At 53.4% G+C, this 18,849-nt stretch overlaps 10 protein-coding genes across 10 annotated transcripts; all 10 read right to left on the bottom strand.

Moving 5' to 3' along the window:
* Positions 1–626: 626 nt before the first annotated feature.
* BKA78DRAFT_357912 (uncharacterized protein) lies at positions 627–1,808 on the bottom strand (the record flags this gene model as incomplete). The annotated part of the gene is made up of 2 exons (XM_066892318.1): positions 627–1,507; positions 1,568–1,808. The coding sequence occupies 2 exons, from the start codon at positions 1,806–1,808 to the stop codon at positions 627–629; spliced, it is 1,122 nt and encodes a 373-aa protein (XP_066738282.1).
* Positions 1,809–3,033: 1,225 nt separating this feature from the next.
* BKA78DRAFT_357911 (uncharacterized protein) lies at positions 3,034–3,975 on the bottom strand (the record flags this gene model as incomplete). The annotated part of the gene is made up of 2 exons (XM_066892317.1): positions 3,034–3,758; positions 3,822–3,975. The coding sequence occupies 2 exons, from the start codon at positions 3,973–3,975 to the stop codon at positions 3,034–3,036; spliced, it is 879 nt and encodes a 292-aa protein (XP_066738281.1).
* A 1,215-nt stretch (positions 3,976–5,190) lies between these two features.
* On the bottom strand, positions 5,191–5,863 carry BKA78DRAFT_300762 (uncharacterized protein; the record flags this gene model as incomplete). Its single annotated transcript, XM_066887278.1, has 2 exons — positions 5,191–5,655; positions 5,708–5,863. The coding sequence occupies 2 exons, from the start codon at positions 5,861–5,863 to the stop codon at positions 5,191–5,193; spliced, it is 621 nt and encodes a 206-aa protein (XP_066738280.1).
* A 776-nt stretch (positions 5,864–6,639) lies between these two features.
* BKA78DRAFT_364027 (uncharacterized protein) lies at positions 6,640–7,361 on the bottom strand (the record flags this gene model as incomplete). The annotated part of the gene is made up of 2 exons (XM_066892507.1): positions 6,640–7,146; positions 7,266–7,361. 2 exons carry the CDS (start codon positions 7,359–7,361, stop codon positions 6,640–6,642), a joined length of 603 nt encoding a protein of 200 aa, XP_066738279.1.
* A 514-nt stretch (positions 7,362–7,875) lies between these two features.
* On the bottom strand, positions 7,876–9,454 carry BKA78DRAFT_300760 (uncharacterized protein; the record flags this gene model as incomplete). Its single annotated transcript, XM_066887277.1, has 5 exons — positions 7,876–8,087; positions 8,215–8,541; positions 8,601–9,144; positions 9,239–9,307; positions 9,329–9,454. The coding sequence occupies 5 exons, from the start codon at positions 9,452–9,454 to the stop codon at positions 7,876–7,878; spliced, it is 1,278 nt and encodes a 425-aa protein (XP_066738278.1).
* A 224-nt stretch (positions 9,455–9,678) lies between these two features.
* BKA78DRAFT_300759 (uncharacterized protein) lies at positions 9,679–10,185 on the bottom strand (the record flags this gene model as incomplete). Its single annotated transcript, XM_066887276.1, has 1 exon — positions 9,679–10,185. One exon carries the CDS (start codon positions 10,183–10,185, stop codon positions 9,679–9,681), a length of 507 nt encoding a protein of 168 aa, XP_066738277.1.
* A 593-nt stretch (positions 10,186–10,778) lies between these two features.
* On the bottom strand, positions 10,779–12,344 carry BKA78DRAFT_300758 (uncharacterized protein; the record flags this gene model as incomplete). The annotated part of the gene is made up of 4 exons (XM_066887275.1): positions 10,779–10,941; positions 11,010–11,219; positions 11,450–12,041; positions 12,101–12,344. The coding sequence occupies 4 exons, from the start codon at positions 12,342–12,344 to the stop codon at positions 10,779–10,781; spliced, it is 1,209 nt and encodes a 402-aa protein (XP_066738276.1).
* A 631-nt stretch (positions 12,345–12,975) lies between these two features.
* BKA78DRAFT_364026 (uncharacterized protein) lies at positions 12,976–13,761 on the bottom strand (the record flags this gene model as incomplete). The annotated part of the gene is made up of 2 exons (XM_066892506.1): positions 12,976–13,445; positions 13,509–13,761. The coding sequence occupies 2 exons, from the start codon at positions 13,759–13,761 to the stop codon at positions 12,976–12,978; spliced, it is 723 nt and encodes a 240-aa protein (XP_066738275.1).
* Positions 13,762–14,378: 617 nt separating this feature from the next.
* Positions 14,379–15,165, bottom strand: BKA78DRAFT_357906 (uncharacterized protein; the record flags this gene model as incomplete). The annotated part of the gene is made up of 2 exons (XM_066892316.1): positions 14,379–14,851; positions 14,901–15,165. 2 exons carry the CDS (start codon positions 15,163–15,165, stop codon positions 14,379–14,381), a joined length of 738 nt encoding a protein of 245 aa, XP_066738274.1.
* Positions 15,166–16,110: 945 nt separating this feature from the next.
* BKA78DRAFT_300755 (uncharacterized protein) lies at positions 16,111–17,071 on the bottom strand (the record flags this gene model as incomplete). Its single annotated transcript, XM_066887274.1, has 2 exons — positions 16,111–16,763; positions 16,825–17,071. 2 exons carry the CDS (start codon positions 17,069–17,071, stop codon positions 16,111–16,113), a joined length of 900 nt encoding a protein of 299 aa, XP_066738273.1.
* Between the last annotated feature and the right edge of the window lie 1,778 nt (positions 17,072–18,849).

The raw sequence follows: 18,849 nt of genomic DNA, 5'->3' as shown, positions 1-18,849 counted from the left end.
TCTACACTTCCCTTTCCCCGCACATGTTGGGAGTTGGGACAACCTGGGTTCGCTATCGCGGGAAGTTGACTGTTGTCAGGTGGCTGTTGCTTGGGGCATTGAAGGTTGAATTGAACTTTAAAATATCGTGGTGGGAGGCAGGAGGCTCTATCGGGCGCATTCTGTCAATGTCAATAACGGCGTCTCAGTAAAGGCCACCAACGGCGCGACGTGGCCGGCGCGGCAGTCGGAAGGTTTGCAGGAGGAGCGCAGTGAATGCGGAATGTTGACCTCGTTTGGAGAAAAGTAATTCAATTCCAATCAGAGCTACTGCCAATTTGTAGTCCCAAGCCATCTATACACACGTAGACAGAGAATCCATTTCGCGCCGTTGATGTGTCCCCAAGCCTCTATCACCCAAGCGCCCAACATCCTGTCTAGACAATGTCAGCGTCTGGTGCCTCGAAGTCCGTAGCTCGGTTGGGGCCTTACCCTCATGTCGCCCTTGTCCAGTCGAAACATTCAAGTACCATCCCAAGCCATATCACAGCTGTCAAATCTTGGGCCTTGTGCGATGACCACAATGCTGTCTCTTGGTACGAAATTGGTGCGATCAGCTTGCATATTCAGTCGACTTCAAGCTACCTTTAGCCTGAAAAAAGTCCGAAGACTGTGCCGCGGGGGCGGATGCGGCGGGAACGGTTGAAAATGTTTTCGAGCATGGCACGGTCGAAGACAATGTCTTCCTCTTGCACAGACGGGTCTTCGGCGAGATCATCACTGGCAGGATCGTCGCCGATGACGACCTCTTCTTCGTTGACAGAGTATTGGTCGGACAAGGCAAAGTCACCGATGACCTGGCCGTTCTCATCGACAAAATGTTCGTCGTCACTGGAATCGTCGCTGCGGATAGAGCTATGGTCGTGGACAGGATGGGCGCCGCTGACGGAGCAGTGGTTGTTGACATGATACTTGTCGGGGAGGGATTTTTTGAAGCTGGCAGAGCTGTCCTCGATGACCGAACCCTCGTTGACCGAACCCTCGTTGACAGAACCTTCGGTGACGGAGTCGTTGTCGGTGATGAAAGCGTCATCTGGAAGGCGTGGGAACTGGGTAAGACTGGAGGTGTTCCGGCAAGGTGGCGGGCAGTTGAAATGAACAATGGAGTCTCCGACAAGCAAACCACAAATGATCGGCATGGGTTCCTGACGATCGTCCTTGCTGGCGAGACCGTTCCGAGGGGATGGGGTAGTCTTGCAGTTGAAATCGTCGGGAGAAGAGTTGGATAGCAGGGAAAGCTCGGTACCGCCGGGGAACTGGGACTGCATTGGAGAGACCTTGGGAACGGACTTGAGAAAGTTCAGGCTCATGAGACTTCTGGTCTTTCCTGTGAAGAGGATGGAAGCGCGGTTCTTGAGCGTATTGCGGAGGCTCTTCCAAGTGCCGCGGGATTCCACGTTCTGCTGAAGAACGTTCGGACCGTTGCTGGACTGGGTCATCGTATCCTGCTCGCCAGCTGTCTTTCCTGCTACTGCACGTTAGCTGATTCTCGATGTGCTGGAGACTGCGTGGCAGAGAACGGGCGTACTCTTCGTGGTAGGCTCTTGAGAGGAGGAACCAAAGCTGTTGAGATGCGAATCGGAATTGCTTTCCATGCCGGGAGACTCGTAGGCGGGATTCTCTCTCTCAGAACGCAGACGCAGGAGCGTGTCGAGGGCATGCTGCGTCTTGCCCGTCTCGCGCTCGGCAGCTGGGATGATTTCTGCGGCCGAAGCCTGTGGGGACAAGCCCAAGAGGATGTGTAGCGATTCGTATGTCTTTGGGCGCATGATGATTGATGACGCTCAAAGATGGGTGTCGTGTGTTGAAAGGTGAAGAGGATCAGGCGTAGTAGATTTGCTCTGGTGGGTATCTGGAGCAACGACAGGGCCGCACGGACCCTTCGCTCGACTGCTCGACGAGACTGAAGTGAACTGCCAAGCCTTTGCTGCCGCGCAAAAGTCGATTGCAATACAATGAGACTAACTCAGGATGGAGTAGAATTTCTAAAGTTAAAGAAAGAATTCAATTATTTAGTATATTGAAAGTACATGCACTGTCCAAGCCATTCATTTCCTCAAACCAAGTAATATACAATGTCGCCGCAGACAAAGAGCCACGTCCCGCTGTCTTCCCTCTTCACAATGTGCGCAGTGGAATTAATTCTCCGTCGTCCAGCTCCGAACAAGTCTCTACCTGTACAGCATCTACCTTTTGCAGAAAGGTCGAACTCTATACCAGTCGAGGGCAAACCTGTCCCGCAGAACTTGTGTGGTTTCCCTGTCGGTGGAAATGCGCCTTTGGAGTTAGCCGTGGTCAATACCAGCCTATGGCTACTTTCGGCATGGGAAAAGACCAATCACGGGCCTGCGGGCGCGGAGACGGCGAGAATGATCGAAGATTCGTTGGAGCAGTTCGCGGGCGAAAGTAATCTTGTACTCATTGCCAGGAGGCGCCTCGACTCGGTCGTCCTCGAGTAATCTCGTTCTCTTCGCCGAAAGGAGCTTCGATGCTGTCATCGACGACATGGTGGTCTGCGTAAGCAACCTCGTACTGGTCCGGCCACAGACTACGGATAAGGGCTTAAAAAGGGTGCCTTATCAGGGAAGATCGAAGCAATGACGCAGGAGTGGGAGCCTTTACCGTTTTGCGAGGATCAAGACAGATTGGAGGAGATGCTTTCAATGGAACGATTGGACTACGTAGAGTGTCAAGTGAACAATACATGCCCAGCCCCAAGCCGTGGTACCCGTTTCCACAAACCCGTATACCGAGGCAGACATAAAGCCCACTCTTGAAGACGTGCCTGTGGACAATGTCAGTGTTGGAGTCTTTCGACAGTAGGCTCAAATCGAATCGTTACGTCTGTCTCGTTTTGGTTGCTTTAAAGGAACATACCCGAGGTTGTCAAAGTCGGTTCTACAGAGCTCTTCCCAAGCGGTTTCGACCCAGTTGCTACTCCCTCTTCATAAGCAGTTGACGTTGCTCTACTTCAAAAGCCAAGCTGATGTAGCTTCAGAACTTGTCCTGGCCTGGGAACAGACCAAACACGGTCTTCCGTCCACGACGACCACGCGAACGATCCAAAACCTCTTGCAGCAGGAGGAGGTCCTCCAAGGTAGTGTCTTCGTCCTCAAGAGGAGAAACATTTGTAGACTTTTCTTCAACAGTATTGTCGCCGGGGAGAGAGGACGTCTTGGTAGGTACTTGTTTGACTGTGTGGTCGTCTGGGAGAGCAGACGCCTCTTTGAGTTCGTCCTCAAAGTTGTCGGGGGGAGCGGAGAATCGGGTAACGGTTGTCGTGTTGCGGGAGGGAACGGGAGAATCGATGTTGGAAATTGCGCCTCCAATCTGCACACCAGAGGCGATGAGGACGTTCCGGGAGATGCTTCCGCGGTGGGGATCAAGATCTTGGCGAGAGAGTGGGATCGCTTCATGGGGAGTGACCAAGGTAGACTCAGAAGTTGTGGGATCATTGTGAACGGCATCATGACCCTGGTAGGGGAATTTGTTGTTCTTGGAACCCTGGGTGCCGGAGATCTTGAAGCCCGCAAATCTCTTGGGCTTGACTTCAAAACGGGTGGATGCGGGGTGGCCAGGTTTGCTGTGAGTGCTCTCCAAGATTTCGCGGGACTGAGTGCTCTGCTTGTGGATGTCGGTATCACAGGCGGTGTCCATCTCACTGTTTGTGCGAGGGTCGCTGGCTCGAGGCATCTCCTCCTGTTGGAACGCTGGCTGTGCTACTGGCAGTCAGCTTTCGCCCGGTTTCTGAAGTTCTGCGGGGAATGGGAGGGTTTACATACTCTTGTTCACAATGAGGCCTTCGGAAACGGTAGTTGAGCTTGCAGTATGACTCTTGAGCGTGATGTTGTCGCAAGGAGCCTTGCAGCCTTTGCACTCCTGCTGCTGGGTCTGGCTGCGAAGAGGCAAGTCCCCGGCGTTCTGCGTTTTGTCCATCTCACCTTTTGCTGCGTGCACCGTCTCTGCGGGCTAGCCCTGTTGGGTGCAGGGCGTCGTTAGGATGTGGACGCGTAACGATGGTGGAAATTTTGGAGTTGTGTTGTCAATAGGAAAGGGGGGTCAAGATGATGGAAGGTGGAGTGTGATGGAGCTGCTCTGGTATCTGGAGCAACAACAGGGTCCGCACGGACTTTGCACACTCTGCGGGCTGCGGGCTGTTGGCTGTGGGCTGCGGGCTGTGCTGCGTGACAGAAGTGAATCTTTATGCCTCAGGCGGACGCCGAAGTTAGTCATATGGTACACCGAGTAGTTTCTGCAAAAGATAATGCCATGTGCACCTTCGAAATTCTCAAATCTCTGAAAGTGTTTACTTATTGCTGCAGTAAATATCATCTGTTCCAGAGTGGTAGAAGACCCCCGAGCGATACTCCTTCCGCGCAGTGGATCGGAAAGTGCCAAATGGCGTTATTGGGCATGCTCTCAGCGGACGGATCAATCGAGAAATGAAAATCCAGAGGGCCCCTGAATGATTGAGCCTTCGTACTCAGCTGAACTGCGCGCGCTTGTCTGCTTTGCGGCGAGACTGATCGCGTGGAAACTACGCAACTCTTTCTCAGTCTTTCGAATGACTGCGTGACTGGTGTATGCCGATGAAGAGGCAAGTTGCATGAAAAGCTACGCCCTACCTATGAGAACTAGGACCCTAGGTAGGGGGTTACAAATTTGAAAAAGTGGGGCCAGAAATCAAACTGCCCCAGCGGAGGAACATGATGTGTATGATCTTTGATTTGGAAGCAAATGCTCCTATTCAACCGGGGTCTTGATAAAAGCCAGCCATTTTCCAATAACAGCCCAATGCCGCGCCTATCGGTATTCCATTACCTAGTTGCAGTCCAAACGGAGCACAAAGAAGCTGCACCCCCACCATGTTCTGTAAACAATGTAAACGTTCGGCGTGCTTTGTGCAGGGCTCCCGCCCTGATTCTTACCGCTGTATCACATCTATTCAGTCGAAACACCCAATACCATGCCAATCGCAGGTAAAAAGCACCCACGTAATCCAAGTCGTCTCCCTTTTCCTTCAATTCAAGAGTCCGAGCTAGTTGCTGCTCTCGAAGAGGCCGCAAACAGTCTTGCGGCTGTGAAGGCGACGGCAACGATCGACGATGCCTTGAAGAAGACCGGATCGAACACAGTCTCGTCGTCATCGATTTAGATTGCCTCGCCAGAGTCGTCGTACCCAACGCGGAGTGCCTCGACTGGATCTTTGTAGCGAAGAGGAGGGAGCTCGACTGAATTTTGATTGACCGACGCGCCCTCTGAGAGACGCAGAAATTGTGTAAGTGTCGTCAAGTTGCGGCAGGGAGGCGTAAAGCTGATATGCGTCGCCACCCCTCCAGCAGGAGATCCACAATCGATGGTCATATGGTCTTCAGGGGTGCATGCCTGGGAGCGTCCGCGGGGGACATCGAGGCCATAACGCGGGAGTTGGAGAATATCGCCGTCGAGATCAGCTGTGATAGAACCAAAAGCCTCTGAAATCATGCCAGAGGTGCTGAGGGGGTGCAGGGGGAGCGAGGCCTTGGGGCCTTGCGGTTGGGGGAACTTCAAACCGGCGATTGTCTTGGCCTTTCCGAAGAGGGTGGAGGCGCGGTGCTTCAATGTGCTGCGAGTGCTCTTCCGTAGGCCGCAGGAAAGGATATTTGGCTGAGGGAACTGGGAATCGGACTTTGGTTGATGATGGTGGTCCTCTGTCCTCCGCCTTGGTCTTCAGGGTGGGAGAGTGGCCCTCGATATGGCGGGTAGGGCAGGCGATGGGAGTCGGGGAACCACCCATCTCACCTACTAGTCGTAGTTGACCATGGAGGTACTCGGTCTCCTCCATGTCGAAGTCGTTGTCGCGCATCGGCTTCTATCTCGTTGTGTTCGCAGCTGTAGTTGACCTTGGTAATGTTGACCTGCTCGGCCGTATCGGCTGTCGCAAGTCAGCTACCAATAAACGCGCTGAGGATGCTAGATTGGGGCGATGTACTTGCTGCTTGTCATATTTGCTTCTTATCCGGCTCAGGGTCGTTTTTGGTGTGAGCGGCCTCCCGATCCGCGGCCAAGATCAACTCCGCCGCCGGAGCTCATGTGTTCAAGCCAAGGAGAGTGTAGAGAGCCTGGTACATCCTCAGTCTCATGGTGGTGGAAAAGGACGTAGGAGCTTGTGGTGGAAGGCAAAGATGTTCAAGTGTGGTGGACTCGCGCAGGTATCTGGAGCGAAGACATGCTTCAGACGGACAGCTGGATTAGTTATGCTGCAGACCGAATGTCCCTACGCTGGCGGTGTCAGCCCAGCTTGTCCACCAATCTCTGTTTTTCGCTTTTAACTGCTGCTGTGGTGTGCTCGATCTACCCCGGTTGCCAGAACGTTTCCCTGACTGCACACTTGGCCGCGTAAAATGGTCTCCCATGCCTGGGGATTCAACGGCGGAGCCAAACACAAGCAACGTGCCTTTGGACACATCGTCATGAAACGGTATTCTGAACGGTCCAGCCAAACAATATATGGGATGCAAAACAGCCAAAAACGATGGCATGTCGGCGGCATGGAAACTCTTCGAATCATTAAAAAACTGTGTACCCTTGTCCAGAGCTTTCTTCTGCCTGGTTCCGGCTTCACACAATGACGAGAGGCCCATTTGATCCAAGCTCTTGTGTCAGTATCCTCGCGTACGACAGATGCACCGGTCCGGCCGTTTTCTGTTTCCAGGAGCTGCCCCATCCCAGCCAAATCCTTGGACGCATTCCTCGCCCGCAGTGATGTCGAAATGCCCCTTCGTTGGGGCTGGTCGCGCGATAGCCAGACGATGTCAAAGGTGTTCCTTCGTCTTCAACGGCGGGTTGACTTGCTGCAGTATCGCAGGGCTTGGCTTCATCCCCCATGTCTCGAGGAGCGGCGAGGAAGGGTTGGAAGCACGCGAAGGCTGTGGAGTCGCGGCGAAGACGTAGACAGTCCTTGTGCTTGTCAGGCCTATGGATGAAGATCGTGGAGGCTTTGAGAATGTTCTCGCGCATGAGGCTATCGCGAGGCAAGTTCCATCCATGGTGACGGGCATCGGCGGTGTCGTCATCATCGTCATCGAAGTGACCCGTCAGAACCGGGAAAGCGGCAAAAGAAGTGCACTGTGTGGCGTGTCAGTGAGGAAAGTTGTCCTAGAACGCCCAAGGGCACTCCACTACGATGGACTTGACTTGCCTCCCGAAGAGCGTGAAGTGTCGCTCCTTGATGACGTATTGCAGACCGGAGAGCAGGGCATGGTGAAACGCGAGTCGCGGAAAGGAAAGGCATAGTGAGGTTGATATTGGTTGGGTCGTTGTGAAGAGGAGCTCGCAGGCATGCCATAAGGGCAGCCAGGTGACGAAGCGAGGTGACTACTCTACCGGTGTCCATAAGCAAATCCATAACAAGTCGCCCTCGTTGCCGACTGCCTCCGCGATGTAGTTTGCGTAGTCCGTTCGGTACCACACCAGGTCTTGTGCCGACCTGTTGACGTAGCCCTCGGCTGTCTCTTCCCATGTCACTGATGCGGTAAGCGGAAGTTCGAAGCATGAGCCAGGTGGGTCAGTTCACGCTTACCCTTCATCATCACCTCTTTGCGATGAGCAAACAAGTTCCATTTGCCCAAGAAAGGCTACCACCGAAGCCGCCCGTGTTGAATAAGTTTCCAGACGCGAATGCAAGAATTCAAGGCGGGGCGAAGACTTGCTCAAGAGCGACGGCCACCGAAGCGGTTGCCGTTATGGGACAAGACATTCAAGGTTAGTAGGGAAGCGGTGAGCATCCCTACACGCTCGATGCTGGGGCTCGTAGTCAGCATGTGCTCTTGTGAGAGAGGAATTCCAGTACTAACCCTAAAGTCCGTTGGCGTTGACTTCGCCCTCGTACTCTTCAAGGAGTGTATCAAGCTCGTGGCGGCGCATGGTAGTGGTGTACTTGTTGCCGTTGCCGTTGTTGGCAGGAGGGCCCTGGAACTGGCCTCCGTAGCGCACAAGCTGGTTGTTGCTCTCCGGCTGGAAGCTCTGGTAGCTTGAGAACGGGGTGAATTGCGTGCATCGGAAGCCACCTAGGTTGAACGAGTTGCCCGACGGAGGAGTCATGACCGCCGTATGCATTGTGGTCGCGAAGGAGTAACGGTTGGAGAGAAAAGTTATAGACACAAGGGCGCATGATCAACGCTGTCAAGGACGCACAGGCTGGTTGTTGCTGGTCGGCTGGAAGCTCTAATAGCTCGAAGAAGGCGTGAACTGCATTGACGAGAAGCCGCACGTGTTGAACGAGGTCGACGGAGGAGTCATGATCGCTGATTGCATGGTGGTCGCGGAGGAGTAACGAGCAGATGGTATCTCGAAGCCACCAGGGCGCACGGTCAACTCCGTCGAGGACGCAGGAGTAACGGTTGGAGAGAAAGTTTAAAAGCAAAAGGGCCAGAGGAATGGAGAACGGGCAGCATCGCGATAGCGTTGGGGTTGCCCCGGTCATACGACGCTGGCAGTCGCGCGAATGCGCAGAACAAGAACCTGGACGGCAGTTAGTAAAGCCAAGGAATAGAGTGAGCTGGGGAGAAGTGCTTGCTTACCTCGCCTCTCAGCGTTCTGGTGCGAATGCTTCATTTTGGGTTCGTTGTTTCGACCGCAAAGGGCGAGAGTGGAAGTCCCGCCGTCGCGGACACGCTGGGCGGTTGGGCCGCCCTCTGCAGCAGAGGCTCGAGAGTGAATTAGATTCTGTTCTCCAGCTGAAATGATGTCCGCGGCTGTGGATGCGAAGCTCATCAACAGGAGGAAGAGTAGATCTTGAAATGCGTTGGACTCTTGATCAAGTAGGCGGGGAGAGTGCTGGAGAAGGTTGATGAATGATGCTCGAAGAAGGTTTTGGTCGCGCGGAAGTTCAAGTGTGTGGGAGTGACGTCGTTGCCTGGCAACAACCAGGGAGGCTGCGCCGACGTTCGCCCGGACCTTTGAGTGAGCCTTTCTGATATTGGGCCATCGCGCGTGGGTGCAGTCATTACAGGCTGAATCATGCCTCGGCTTTGTGCTCTTACTTTCTTCAGGAAATGGGGGCACTGAACCAATGTCAAAGCTATTCACGCGCAAGCATGTCCATGGGACCACATTGAGAATCCACTGCACACTTGGATCAAGCAGAATTCAAATTCTACTGGTGCTCTATGACTAGGGCTCTATGATTAAGGGCAGATCAGACAAAAGACCAGCTTACGTCGGCCGCAGCCACAGCCGTCGTCGAAGCCAGTATTGATGAAGTGATGTAGCCGCCAGACGCCGTTGTCTATCCAATCCCAAAGTCCACATCTTCAAATTCCGCATTTTCAGAGCCACCGCTGTCAAAGCGGCCGTTGTTGAAGCCACTGTTGTCGAAGCCACTGCCAACGTTGAAGCCGCTGGCTTTTTCAAAACCGGCGCCACCTGAAGACATGATCAGTATTTGATGCCTTGAACTATGGGATGCCGGTGGGCTCTTACTTCTTGAACATCATTTCCCTCGGCAAACTCTCAAACAATGCCACACGGGCAAACTATTCCGTGGGCAGGAGTTGCTTATGAAGTCCCTCGTGACCCGTCACTAGAATTGTCGCCTCCTTGAGTATTGAACTCGTGCCGAATGTCGCAAAGTGGACGCAGAACGTTTGTGTCTGGCCATCAAATGTTTCGTGGGAAGATGTCGAACACGCTTTTGCGCTTGAAGTTGCCACGGGACCGCCTGAGGATGTCTCGGATTGAGACACCTTCGGGAACGTCGTCTTCTGAAATGGGGAGTGCAGTGTTCTCGTTCATGGCGGTGTTCTCTTCTGGGTCGATGAAGGTCTCACAAGAGATCTCAATGCCATCACGACGGGAGAACAAGTCGACGTTGTCATCCAAGTCCGCCGGGGAAACTTCGCAAGAGACGACAGTGGTGTTGGCGTCTGAGGGCTTGAAGGAGAACATCGGGGCCAGGGTTCCTGCCTTCAATGCCGCGACCTTTGCAGTTGACAGTCCAACAAGAGTAGAAGTGCTAAGCTTGGCCCCCTCGAGTAAAGTGTTGCAGCTGCCGCTGTGAGCATGCTTGTAGACATTCGGCCCGCCCAGTGCACGTCCAATAGAGGCTATTCTTGTTCCCTGTTGTCCGAAGCGGCCATCAGATTGCAAGGATAAGGTCAGGTCCATGGCCTTGGCTGGTGAAGATCAGACACTGCTCTGTATCGACACCATCGGGAGGCGAAGTGATGGATGTGCTTACTCGTCACGGTCTTCTTTGACCTCCATCGGAAGAGTACTCCAGCTGCTGCCCTCCAAATTCTTATCAACATGCCGAAGCCCTTGCCTGAAGAGTTCTCCAGGTGATTTGGCCACTGTAGCAGAGAGTTGCTGACGTTGTTGCCTTTGAAAGTCTGGTTCTTTGTGGAGAGACGCGCGGGCGTAGAGGAGTTGATACCACGTGAAGAATGATGGTCTTTGTAGAAACTGGTATCCATGTTGGAGATGGAAAGTGGTGTTTAGAGAGATGTTCGCTCTAGGCGAGGTTCAAGTGATGATAGTGCCTGTTGTGCCGGGCAACCACAGCAGCGACTGCGCGGACTGATGCCAAGAATTGTGGGCGATGAACGACGCAATCTTTCTGCGATTTACGCCTGGCTGCTGTAGACTCATCCTTTATTTGCACTGTGCAATTCGTCTTCGGAGAATGCGGAAAGTACAGCGCCAAAAGCAGTCCACGAATGCTGAAACCGTTCCCAAGCATCCCTTTCTAGTAAGCCGTCCTAATCCAGCATCGTGTCCATCATTTCTTCATTTTCAGAGCCACCGCTGTCAATCTCGCCGTTCATGCGTGGAAGCCCTAGGAATCGGGGGATAGTGGGCCAGTGTGGAGGCTCTTCACACGCAATAATGTTTTTAAGAGCGAGTTGGACATGCCTTGCATGCCTTTCCCAACCAAGAGTGCAATCCGATTTGTTCTCTATGACTATGGTACAGAACAGGCCCTTACCTACGCCATTATTGGTGCCACCGCCGTGCCCGGTGCCAGCATGCTCGACCCAATCTCGAAACCGCCCTCGATGTCGCCGTTTTCAAAGCCCCAATTGTCACCTGTAGACATGGTCAATATCGGGTACCTTAGGGAGTGGTATTTCAGTGGGACGCTTACATCTTGAACACCTCTTTCCTTGAAAGACTTCGGCAGCACATCCAAATCTGTGCCCCTGTAGCCGTCGAAGAGTAGAACGTGCAGGATTAAGTGGGTATTGCAGAGCCACAGAGGGCCACTTCAATGACGTTGGCTAGGTTGGAAGGGAGCTCAAAATGCTCCGATCCAGTGATCTACCCGTTTGACGTGCAGTATCCTCAGATGTGGTCCAATCAGATAGATCTTGACACAATGGACATGGCGCCTTAGCCCGAGGTGTTATTCTAGCGAGGGAAAAGCTCGAACAGACTCTTGCGATGAAAATGGCCGCGCGAGCGCTTGAGAATGTCCCGAAGCGAGACACCCGCGGAAATGAAATCTTGCTCGTCAAGCTCGAGTCCAACATCCTTGTTCGTTGCCAGGCTCTGTTCTGGGAAAGAAGATAGCTTTGCGAGAGCTGTGTTGTTGCCGTCAAATGGACCGCCGGTGGGACAGATAATGTCAGGAGACTCTTTGAAGCTCTGATGAGGGATGCCAAAGCCTTGGCGAACGGAGAGAGAGTCGACGTTGATGTCAGGGCCGGCTGGGGAGACTTCGCAGGAGACCATGGTCGAATTGGCGCCAGAGGGTCGGTACGAAGAGATCGCGGTCAAGCTTCCCGCCTTGATCGCTGAGACCGCCGGAATGAGCTTTCCCATCGGGGTGGACTCGTCGCGCTTGAGACTGTTGAGTAGAGCTTTCGAGCGGCCGGAATTGCGTAAAGTTTTCAAGCTACTGGGATGGCCCGTCGTCTCAATGTTGTTCCGGCCAGCTGCGTTGGCAGCACAAGCTCTGCGAAGCTTTTGGCTTTCGAGGTCCCCTTCATGTGGCAGTAATGCGGTGTTTCTCGGATCTGCGGCTGTTGGCGGTTAGCCATTGATCTGCATCAACTAGCCGGAGGCGGATGGATGTGCTCACTGATCATGGTCTGCTTTGATCTCCACCAGAAGAGTGCTCCAACCGCTAGCTTTCCAATCCGCATCAAAGGTTGAAAGCCTTTGCTGGAAAGCATCTTGTGGTAGTGGTCCCTTTGAAGCAGAGAGTCGCGCGCGCTGTCGCTTTTGTTGGTGTGACTCTCTTCGGCGAGAACGATCGCTGCAATGGGTATGGAGTAGTTGATGTCGATTGGAGAATGATAGTATTGGTAGAGATCAGGATCCATCTTGAGGGTGATGGATGGATATGGGAGAAATGATCGCTCTTGGCGAGGAAGTTCAAGTGATGGGAGCGCCTGTCGTGCCGGCGAACCACGACATCGACTGCGCGGACAGATGCCAAGACTTGCGAGCGACGAACAACGCAATCTTTCTGCAATGGACCGCCCGACTGCCGGTGACTAATTCTATGCCTGGAACATGCTAATTGTCTCAATGGAAAACGAAGAGTAAAGCGCCAGAAGTAGTCCGAGCGTCCTGACCTCCTTCTCACGCACCCCTTTCAAGCGAGCTCCTTGAATGCACCCCGTCGCCGCATTGCTCACATGCTCATGAACTCAGTCTACAACTTGCTTCAATTTTGACCGAAGCAAAGCGTCCGCTGATCAATGACATTGTTCGGAATCTCTCGTATACCGCCCGTATACCTTGGGAGCCCAGAATTGTAGCATTATCCTGTCGGTTGTCTCGGAACAGAGGATCCCACAGTCACTTCTGCCACTTTGGTATCTGAAGCACCTCAAAGCACACTATTCCTCTGTCTTTGGGGTTGACATGTCTGTCAACCACGGAGCAGGAAGCGTCTTACAAGCCGCTCGGAATTGTCGACTGCACTTTGGTACCGTGACGACTCAGTCCCTATTCCTCGTGCTCTGAAGACTGTCTTGAGGAGATGCCAAAGAGACTCTCCCTCCTGTACTTGGCCCCACCGCGCTTCGGCAACGCACGCGGAGGTGCCTCGCGAGTCAAGCCTGCTGTGGACTCTGTGGTCCGAGTTGGAGGGGTATCGCGCATTGGAATTGACGGGAATCGAGAAAGACTGTCTGAGTCCCTGTCGAGGCCGGGATATCTGGTGTAAGTGGCGGGCCCGGTACTCGGCATGCTTCCAGTGCCGCCGCTCTGTACCCCTGAAGACGAAGAAGAGCGGGGCGATCTGTCAGTGACGGAAGCTTGGATCTCTTCATTCAGAGCCATGGTCTGAGCCTTTCGGCGAAAGAAAGAAGACGCTTTGCTCTTCAGTGTATGTTTGAATCGGGCCCAGCTACGGGCAACGGACGGGTTTTCGGTAGGCTTCACATCGTAAAGACGAGCGAAAACAGCTCCAGCTCCTGCATATGGTCAGCTCCTGTGTGGGGCGCTTCGAGAAGCTAGTGGTAGACTGCTATGCTTACTCTTCATTGCGCGCTCAATCGAGTGGTTACTTGAGCTTTTAGAACCAGAAGAGGTCTGCTCCTTTCCATGAATCAGCCCGGAAGATTTCTCGCCGGCTCCAAGCTCGCTTTGGTCACGCAACTGCAGGAGGGTGTCGCGTGCATTTGCAATCCTAATGGTCTCCTGCTCAGCCGCAATGATGATGTCTGCGGCGGTAGCGTTGTGGCCAATCCCAAAAAGGCGAAACAGGTCGTCATGTGCGCTGGGTAACATCGTGGCTGGTTGAGTTGGTGGTGCGGTCGAAAGGTTGGATAGGTCCCAGGCAAAAGGCGTTGGGGCAAAAGTCTGGTTGCATCCCGCAGTGTCGAGCAGATCCGTGGGAAGAGAACGCTTAACTACATTGTGGCAACTACCCAACGATCGAACGGGGCGTCAAGTTCGAAGTTCAAAACGAACGAGACCAGCCCATGTCGTGACACAATAGTATGGTCGACCAAATTTGAGCATTCACTATCAAATATACTGGAAGCAATACCCCGACTGCTCCATAAAGTATTCATTTTCAAAGAAAGCATTGCAAAAGACCGTGTTCACAACAGTCTAGAGGAGGCATATTTGCATGGCATTCATCCATGGTCCACCAACATGCTCCGCTGCCAATATCAGGTGGTCCAATCCTCTCAATTCTCAACCTTAGTGGTGGAGTAGGAATCGACCTGTCTGCTGCACTCGAAAGGGAGTGTAAGGTCGGCGGATCCTCCAGGGGAATTTTCAGGGGTTCGTCTCAGCCCTGAGGCCCAAAGGCGTCGAGGACCCACTAGGAAAGAAAGCTTTGGGAGAGGCTTGTTGGTATCCGCGGCCATATCATGGCTAGCTCGCTCAGTGTTGGATCAGGTGTGCTCCGCAAGGGCCGGCAAGGAAGTCAGAGTTGTGGCATCGCGGCTTGACGAGAATTTGCGGATGGGGATATTGACTTCAGCGCGGTTTACAGGAACGGTAGAGGTGGCAGTGTTGTGAACCTGGGCGTGCGCGTGGGGAATCTCGAAAGCGTTGCGTGGCATGGAGGGGGTCACGTCGGCGATGTGATGCTTGCGGCTGATTTCGAAAGCGTTCCGCCGGACAGCGGTAAGTCCGTCTTCTTCTTGGGGTGGAATAGTCGGGTGGATGCCGTTCTCCTCCAGTGAGCGAAGTAGAGAAGTCCAAGTGCCACGGGATGCGTCCTTCTGTCCAAGCCAGGTAGATGCGCGATGCTTGACGGTTTTGCCCATGGTCTTCAATCGAAGGGAATGTCCTGACTGCTGGAAGATGGGAATATTGTTGCCGAAAGCCCAAGTGGAATGGACGATATCGTCTCCGTTGCCCGCTGCTCACAATCGTCAGCCATTGAAACTGTGAACCACGGAGATGCTTACTCTTCGCAGCGCCTTCTTCTGCGACGCACGGGGAGCCCTTGGGGTTGGACATGTCGATCGTATTGCTGTTGATAGCGACTCGACCTTGAGCTCCGTAGTTTTCGTCGCGCATGTTGAGCAAAGCGGCACGGTTGCACTGACCCGTGGTGGTGTTGCGGTATACTGCAGGGGGTGCGTTCGCCGGGGGAGCACGGGAGCTACTTCCAAAATCGAGGTGAACGGGGTGATGTTCGTTGGGACCTATCGTGATTGATTCAAAAGACATGTTGCTGCCGCTAGCTTGAAGGTGGGCGAGGACGGAAAGTGGACAACATCGGCGCTTGAGGCACTCGAACAATATGTGCACGGGCCATCTTTGAAGGAGCAAAGTGCTCGCCGAAGGATATTAACACTGAGCCATCCTTATATTCCACTTCAGCTCCATCTTGTGTACCGAACTGGTTTCCATTTGCTCCTTTGCCCAGCGTATCAATGCTGTTTGACCATTCTCATCTAACGGACGGATTCTTCCAATTGGAAGAAGCTCTTCTTCTTCAGAGCTTTGAAGAAAGATTGAAGACAAAATGATTTCTTGACTCTCCACTCGACAAGAAGAAAATGTCATTCAGGACGCTCACATTGGGTGGGCAGTCCTTGCTATCGATAATGCCGGCATTCGAAGCCGCCACAAGGACTGCTCTTGGATCATGCCTTTTTCCAACACGCTTGCAATTCTCAACTATTGCGACCGATTCCGATCCCGCATCCGGGCAGTAATTACTCTACATTCCGTCAACAACGGTGCAGATATCTTCTCGTACTCGCATGACTCTTGCCTCCGCCTTTGACAAAGCCACCGCCGTTGTGAAAGCTAAGTATTATTGATGTTGCCGTTCTCATGACCATTGCTGTCCAAGCCGGAGCTGTGACCTGCGAACATCAGTATTTAATGCTTCGGAGACTTGGATGCTGATCAGGCTCTTACACAGTGCCTGCCTTATCTCTTTGCAAATACTCAGACCCCATCTTTAGAAGACTGTAGACCATGGTTTTGAGACACTATCCCCATTTCCTTGTGTGTGACAATCGGGGTACTGAAGGGCTGCTTTGGGTCCCGAAGCCGGCTTACAGGGTCGACGGAGAGGCAAAGAGTGCTCCTGTGTAGGATTGCCCTGCCCGCCAGACCATTGATTTCTCGACGTGTAGTTTGTTCGCACTTCAATCCTCTTGCTCACTGCGAATAGAGCTTTGGTTCGGAGTATTGGGTTTTGCGCGGGAAGATGTCAAAAACACTTCGACGGTAGAAGTTGCCACGCGAGCGCTTGAGGATGTCTCGAATGGAGACACCCTCTGGGACATCCTCTTCCTGAATAGGCAGTTGAATTTCGTCATACGCTGTCGATCCCTTTTCGGGTAATGGTGAGAGATCTCTAGGGGTCGCGTTGTCGCGGCGAGGTAGGAAGAATTTGACGTGCTCGTAAGCTGCTTCGAGCAATTTGCGCCAGAGCGGAATCATGTCGAAGCCACAAGAATTCTCAGAAGTAAGAGACAGCTTGAAGGTCTCATGAGGCGAATCGAGGCCATTGCGACTGGGGAGAGAGTCGAAGTTGTCGTCGGGGCCAGCAGGGGATACCTCACAGGAGACAAGGGTCGACTTGGTTCCTGCAAGAGGGTTTGAGAACATGGACTGCATTGTTCCTGTCTTTACGAATGTGGACGTATCGCGATTCAGGGTTTTGCGCGGAGGTTGACAGCCGCCGTTGGCCGGGGGCGCGATGTTGACATTGTCTTCGCCAGGTACATTCAAAGCAGGAGCTCTTTTCATCACATCATGACCGCATTCGAGATCAGATGGCAAGACTACGGTCTGATTGTGTGTCTCGGCTGGTAGAGGTTAGCGATTTTTCAGCACCGAGAGTAGCCGGAGGCGGACGGATGCGCTTACTGCTGATGGTGTCGTCCTTTGCGATGACGTTGAGAATGGCAAGGGCAGAAGAGAGTATGTTCTGGTGATTGAATTCAGGTCCCTTGGCGGAAATCTGCTCTTGATGGTTGCGAATCTGCAGGAGAGCATGGCAGGCGTCTTCGGTTTTGATGGTCTGATGCTCCGCCGCAAGAATGATCTCGGCAGCAGTTGCCGATGGGTTGATTCCCAGTGCGAAATAATGATCTCGGGAGAGATTAGGATGCATGATGGAGGATGGGATTAATGTTGGTAGAACTGGAAAAGGATGTTGTGGGCTGAGATGTCCAAGTGTGTGGGAGTGACTACGCTGCCGGGCAACGCAGCAGTGACTGCACGGACTGATGCCAAGACACGCGTTTCTTCCTGCGATGGTCCTCTGCACAGATGCGGATGAGTAATTCTTCATGCGATGTACCACGAACTCTCTCTCTTGACAGAAAGCGGAGAACAAGGGGCCAAGACCAATCCAATCATCCGACACGCTACCAAAAATGTCCCAATTTCAGCCTGCTTTCCAAAACACCCTTGCCCTTGGTTCTCTGTGATGTCAAGCTTTCTCGGCGCTGGTCTCCGCGAATCCAACTACGGTCAGCATGCGCAAATTCCCGCTTCCATTTTGATCGCAGTCAACACTCCAATGCTCTGAAATTGTCTAACTCCTTCCCACAAGTCAATTGTGCCCATGAAGCCTGTCCCATTTCTATCCGGACTCCGCGAATCCCCCGCCCCTGCGGCTCTTCGCCAGGAAGACTTGAAAGACGAATCTCGTTGTAAGCTTGGAAGCAGTGTGTGTACGGGCCCGAGGCAGAGGCCTACCTGAACGGGTGACTCGAGGAGCCGTGCCGCGGATATCGTCCGGAACCGCTGGGAACAGCGTTTAGATCATAGAAAATGATGCTCCATCGTTAGTGGAAGAGCGGTCAAAGACAAGTCTGAGCTCGTACTTAGCGTCCTTTCTCAGCACCATCGAGGTCGTACGTGGTGTACATATTGTGGATGGGAAGAGTTGAAGGTCTTGCTTACAGACTACCTCGCCATCGTGCTTGGGATGTTAGCGGAGCGAAGAGGCCTGGCGAGCAACGCATGCCCTTGTCCGAAGCGAATGGCCAAGGCTCTTCCGGTCGGGAGTTGGATCCAGCTTCGTCATCTCGCGGAGATTGACGCCTGGGTCTTGGTCCTAGATGCTGCCGGAATTGGTGCGGGAGAGACTGTCCTCGGAAGCGGCTTCTTAGCGCTTGATGAGTCGGGAGGACAGTCGAATCATACTACGTGGGTTTCTTGTTGGCTTTCGAGATGTTGGGAGACTGAGCTTGCTCGCGAGGAGCACGCATCTCGACCAGGGTATTGCCCGGTCTTTCAATCTTCACGGTCTGGCGCGCGCAAGAATTGCACAGATCATGCTAATGAAGGGTTGTTGCGGACAATTTGCCAAAGTTTCACAAAGCAGATGCGCGTAGGAGGCTGGGTTGACCACGAGATTTGACATGCGGCGGATGCCGATCTCGAACAATTTCTAGCCCTGGAACCCAGGCCTTTCACTTGCCGGAAGAGAAACTATTCCTGGTGCCTGCTCTCGATGTGCGGATGCGCGGATCCTTAAGTCCCTTCCGTCGAAGCGTCAGTCACGGCTGAACTCTAGACGTGCTTTCGCCATGTACCGAAGGCGGACCTTGTCAAAGCTTTCTGCCTCTTATGATTGTTGTTGGTGGGCCCCTTCCGGAGCGGAGTCTTGATGGCCAGGTGTATCGAGTGGCGGAATTGCTCGAGAGAGGGGGAAGCCTGGTCCTTGAAAAGGAGGACGAACGGGAACGCGTCTCGTGGGGAAGTATTGTGACCGTCATTAAGGGCCAAAAGATCCTCATCGGTGGCAGATTGAGAGCGCATCTGGATGTCAACCTTGACGTGAAAATGTCGCCCGGGTGCGCGGTGTGTCGTTGTTGTGAAAGCAGCCGATGCTTGCTGTTTGGACATCTTGTCCGGGCACTTGAAACAGAGGTAGAGGCC

The sequence above is a fragment of the Phyllosticta capitalensis genome (assembly GCF_038381095.1).
Source record: "Phyllosticta capitalensis strain CBS 128856 chromosome Unknown BKA78scaffold_14, whole genome shotgun sequence".
Taxonomy (NCBI): domain Eukaryota; kingdom Fungi; phylum Ascomycota; class Dothideomycetes; order Botryosphaeriales; family Phyllostictaceae; genus Phyllosticta; species Phyllosticta capitalensis.
The sequence above is the reverse complement of the archived record's forward strand: the minus strand, read 5'-3'. Positions and strand labels throughout refer to the sequence as shown.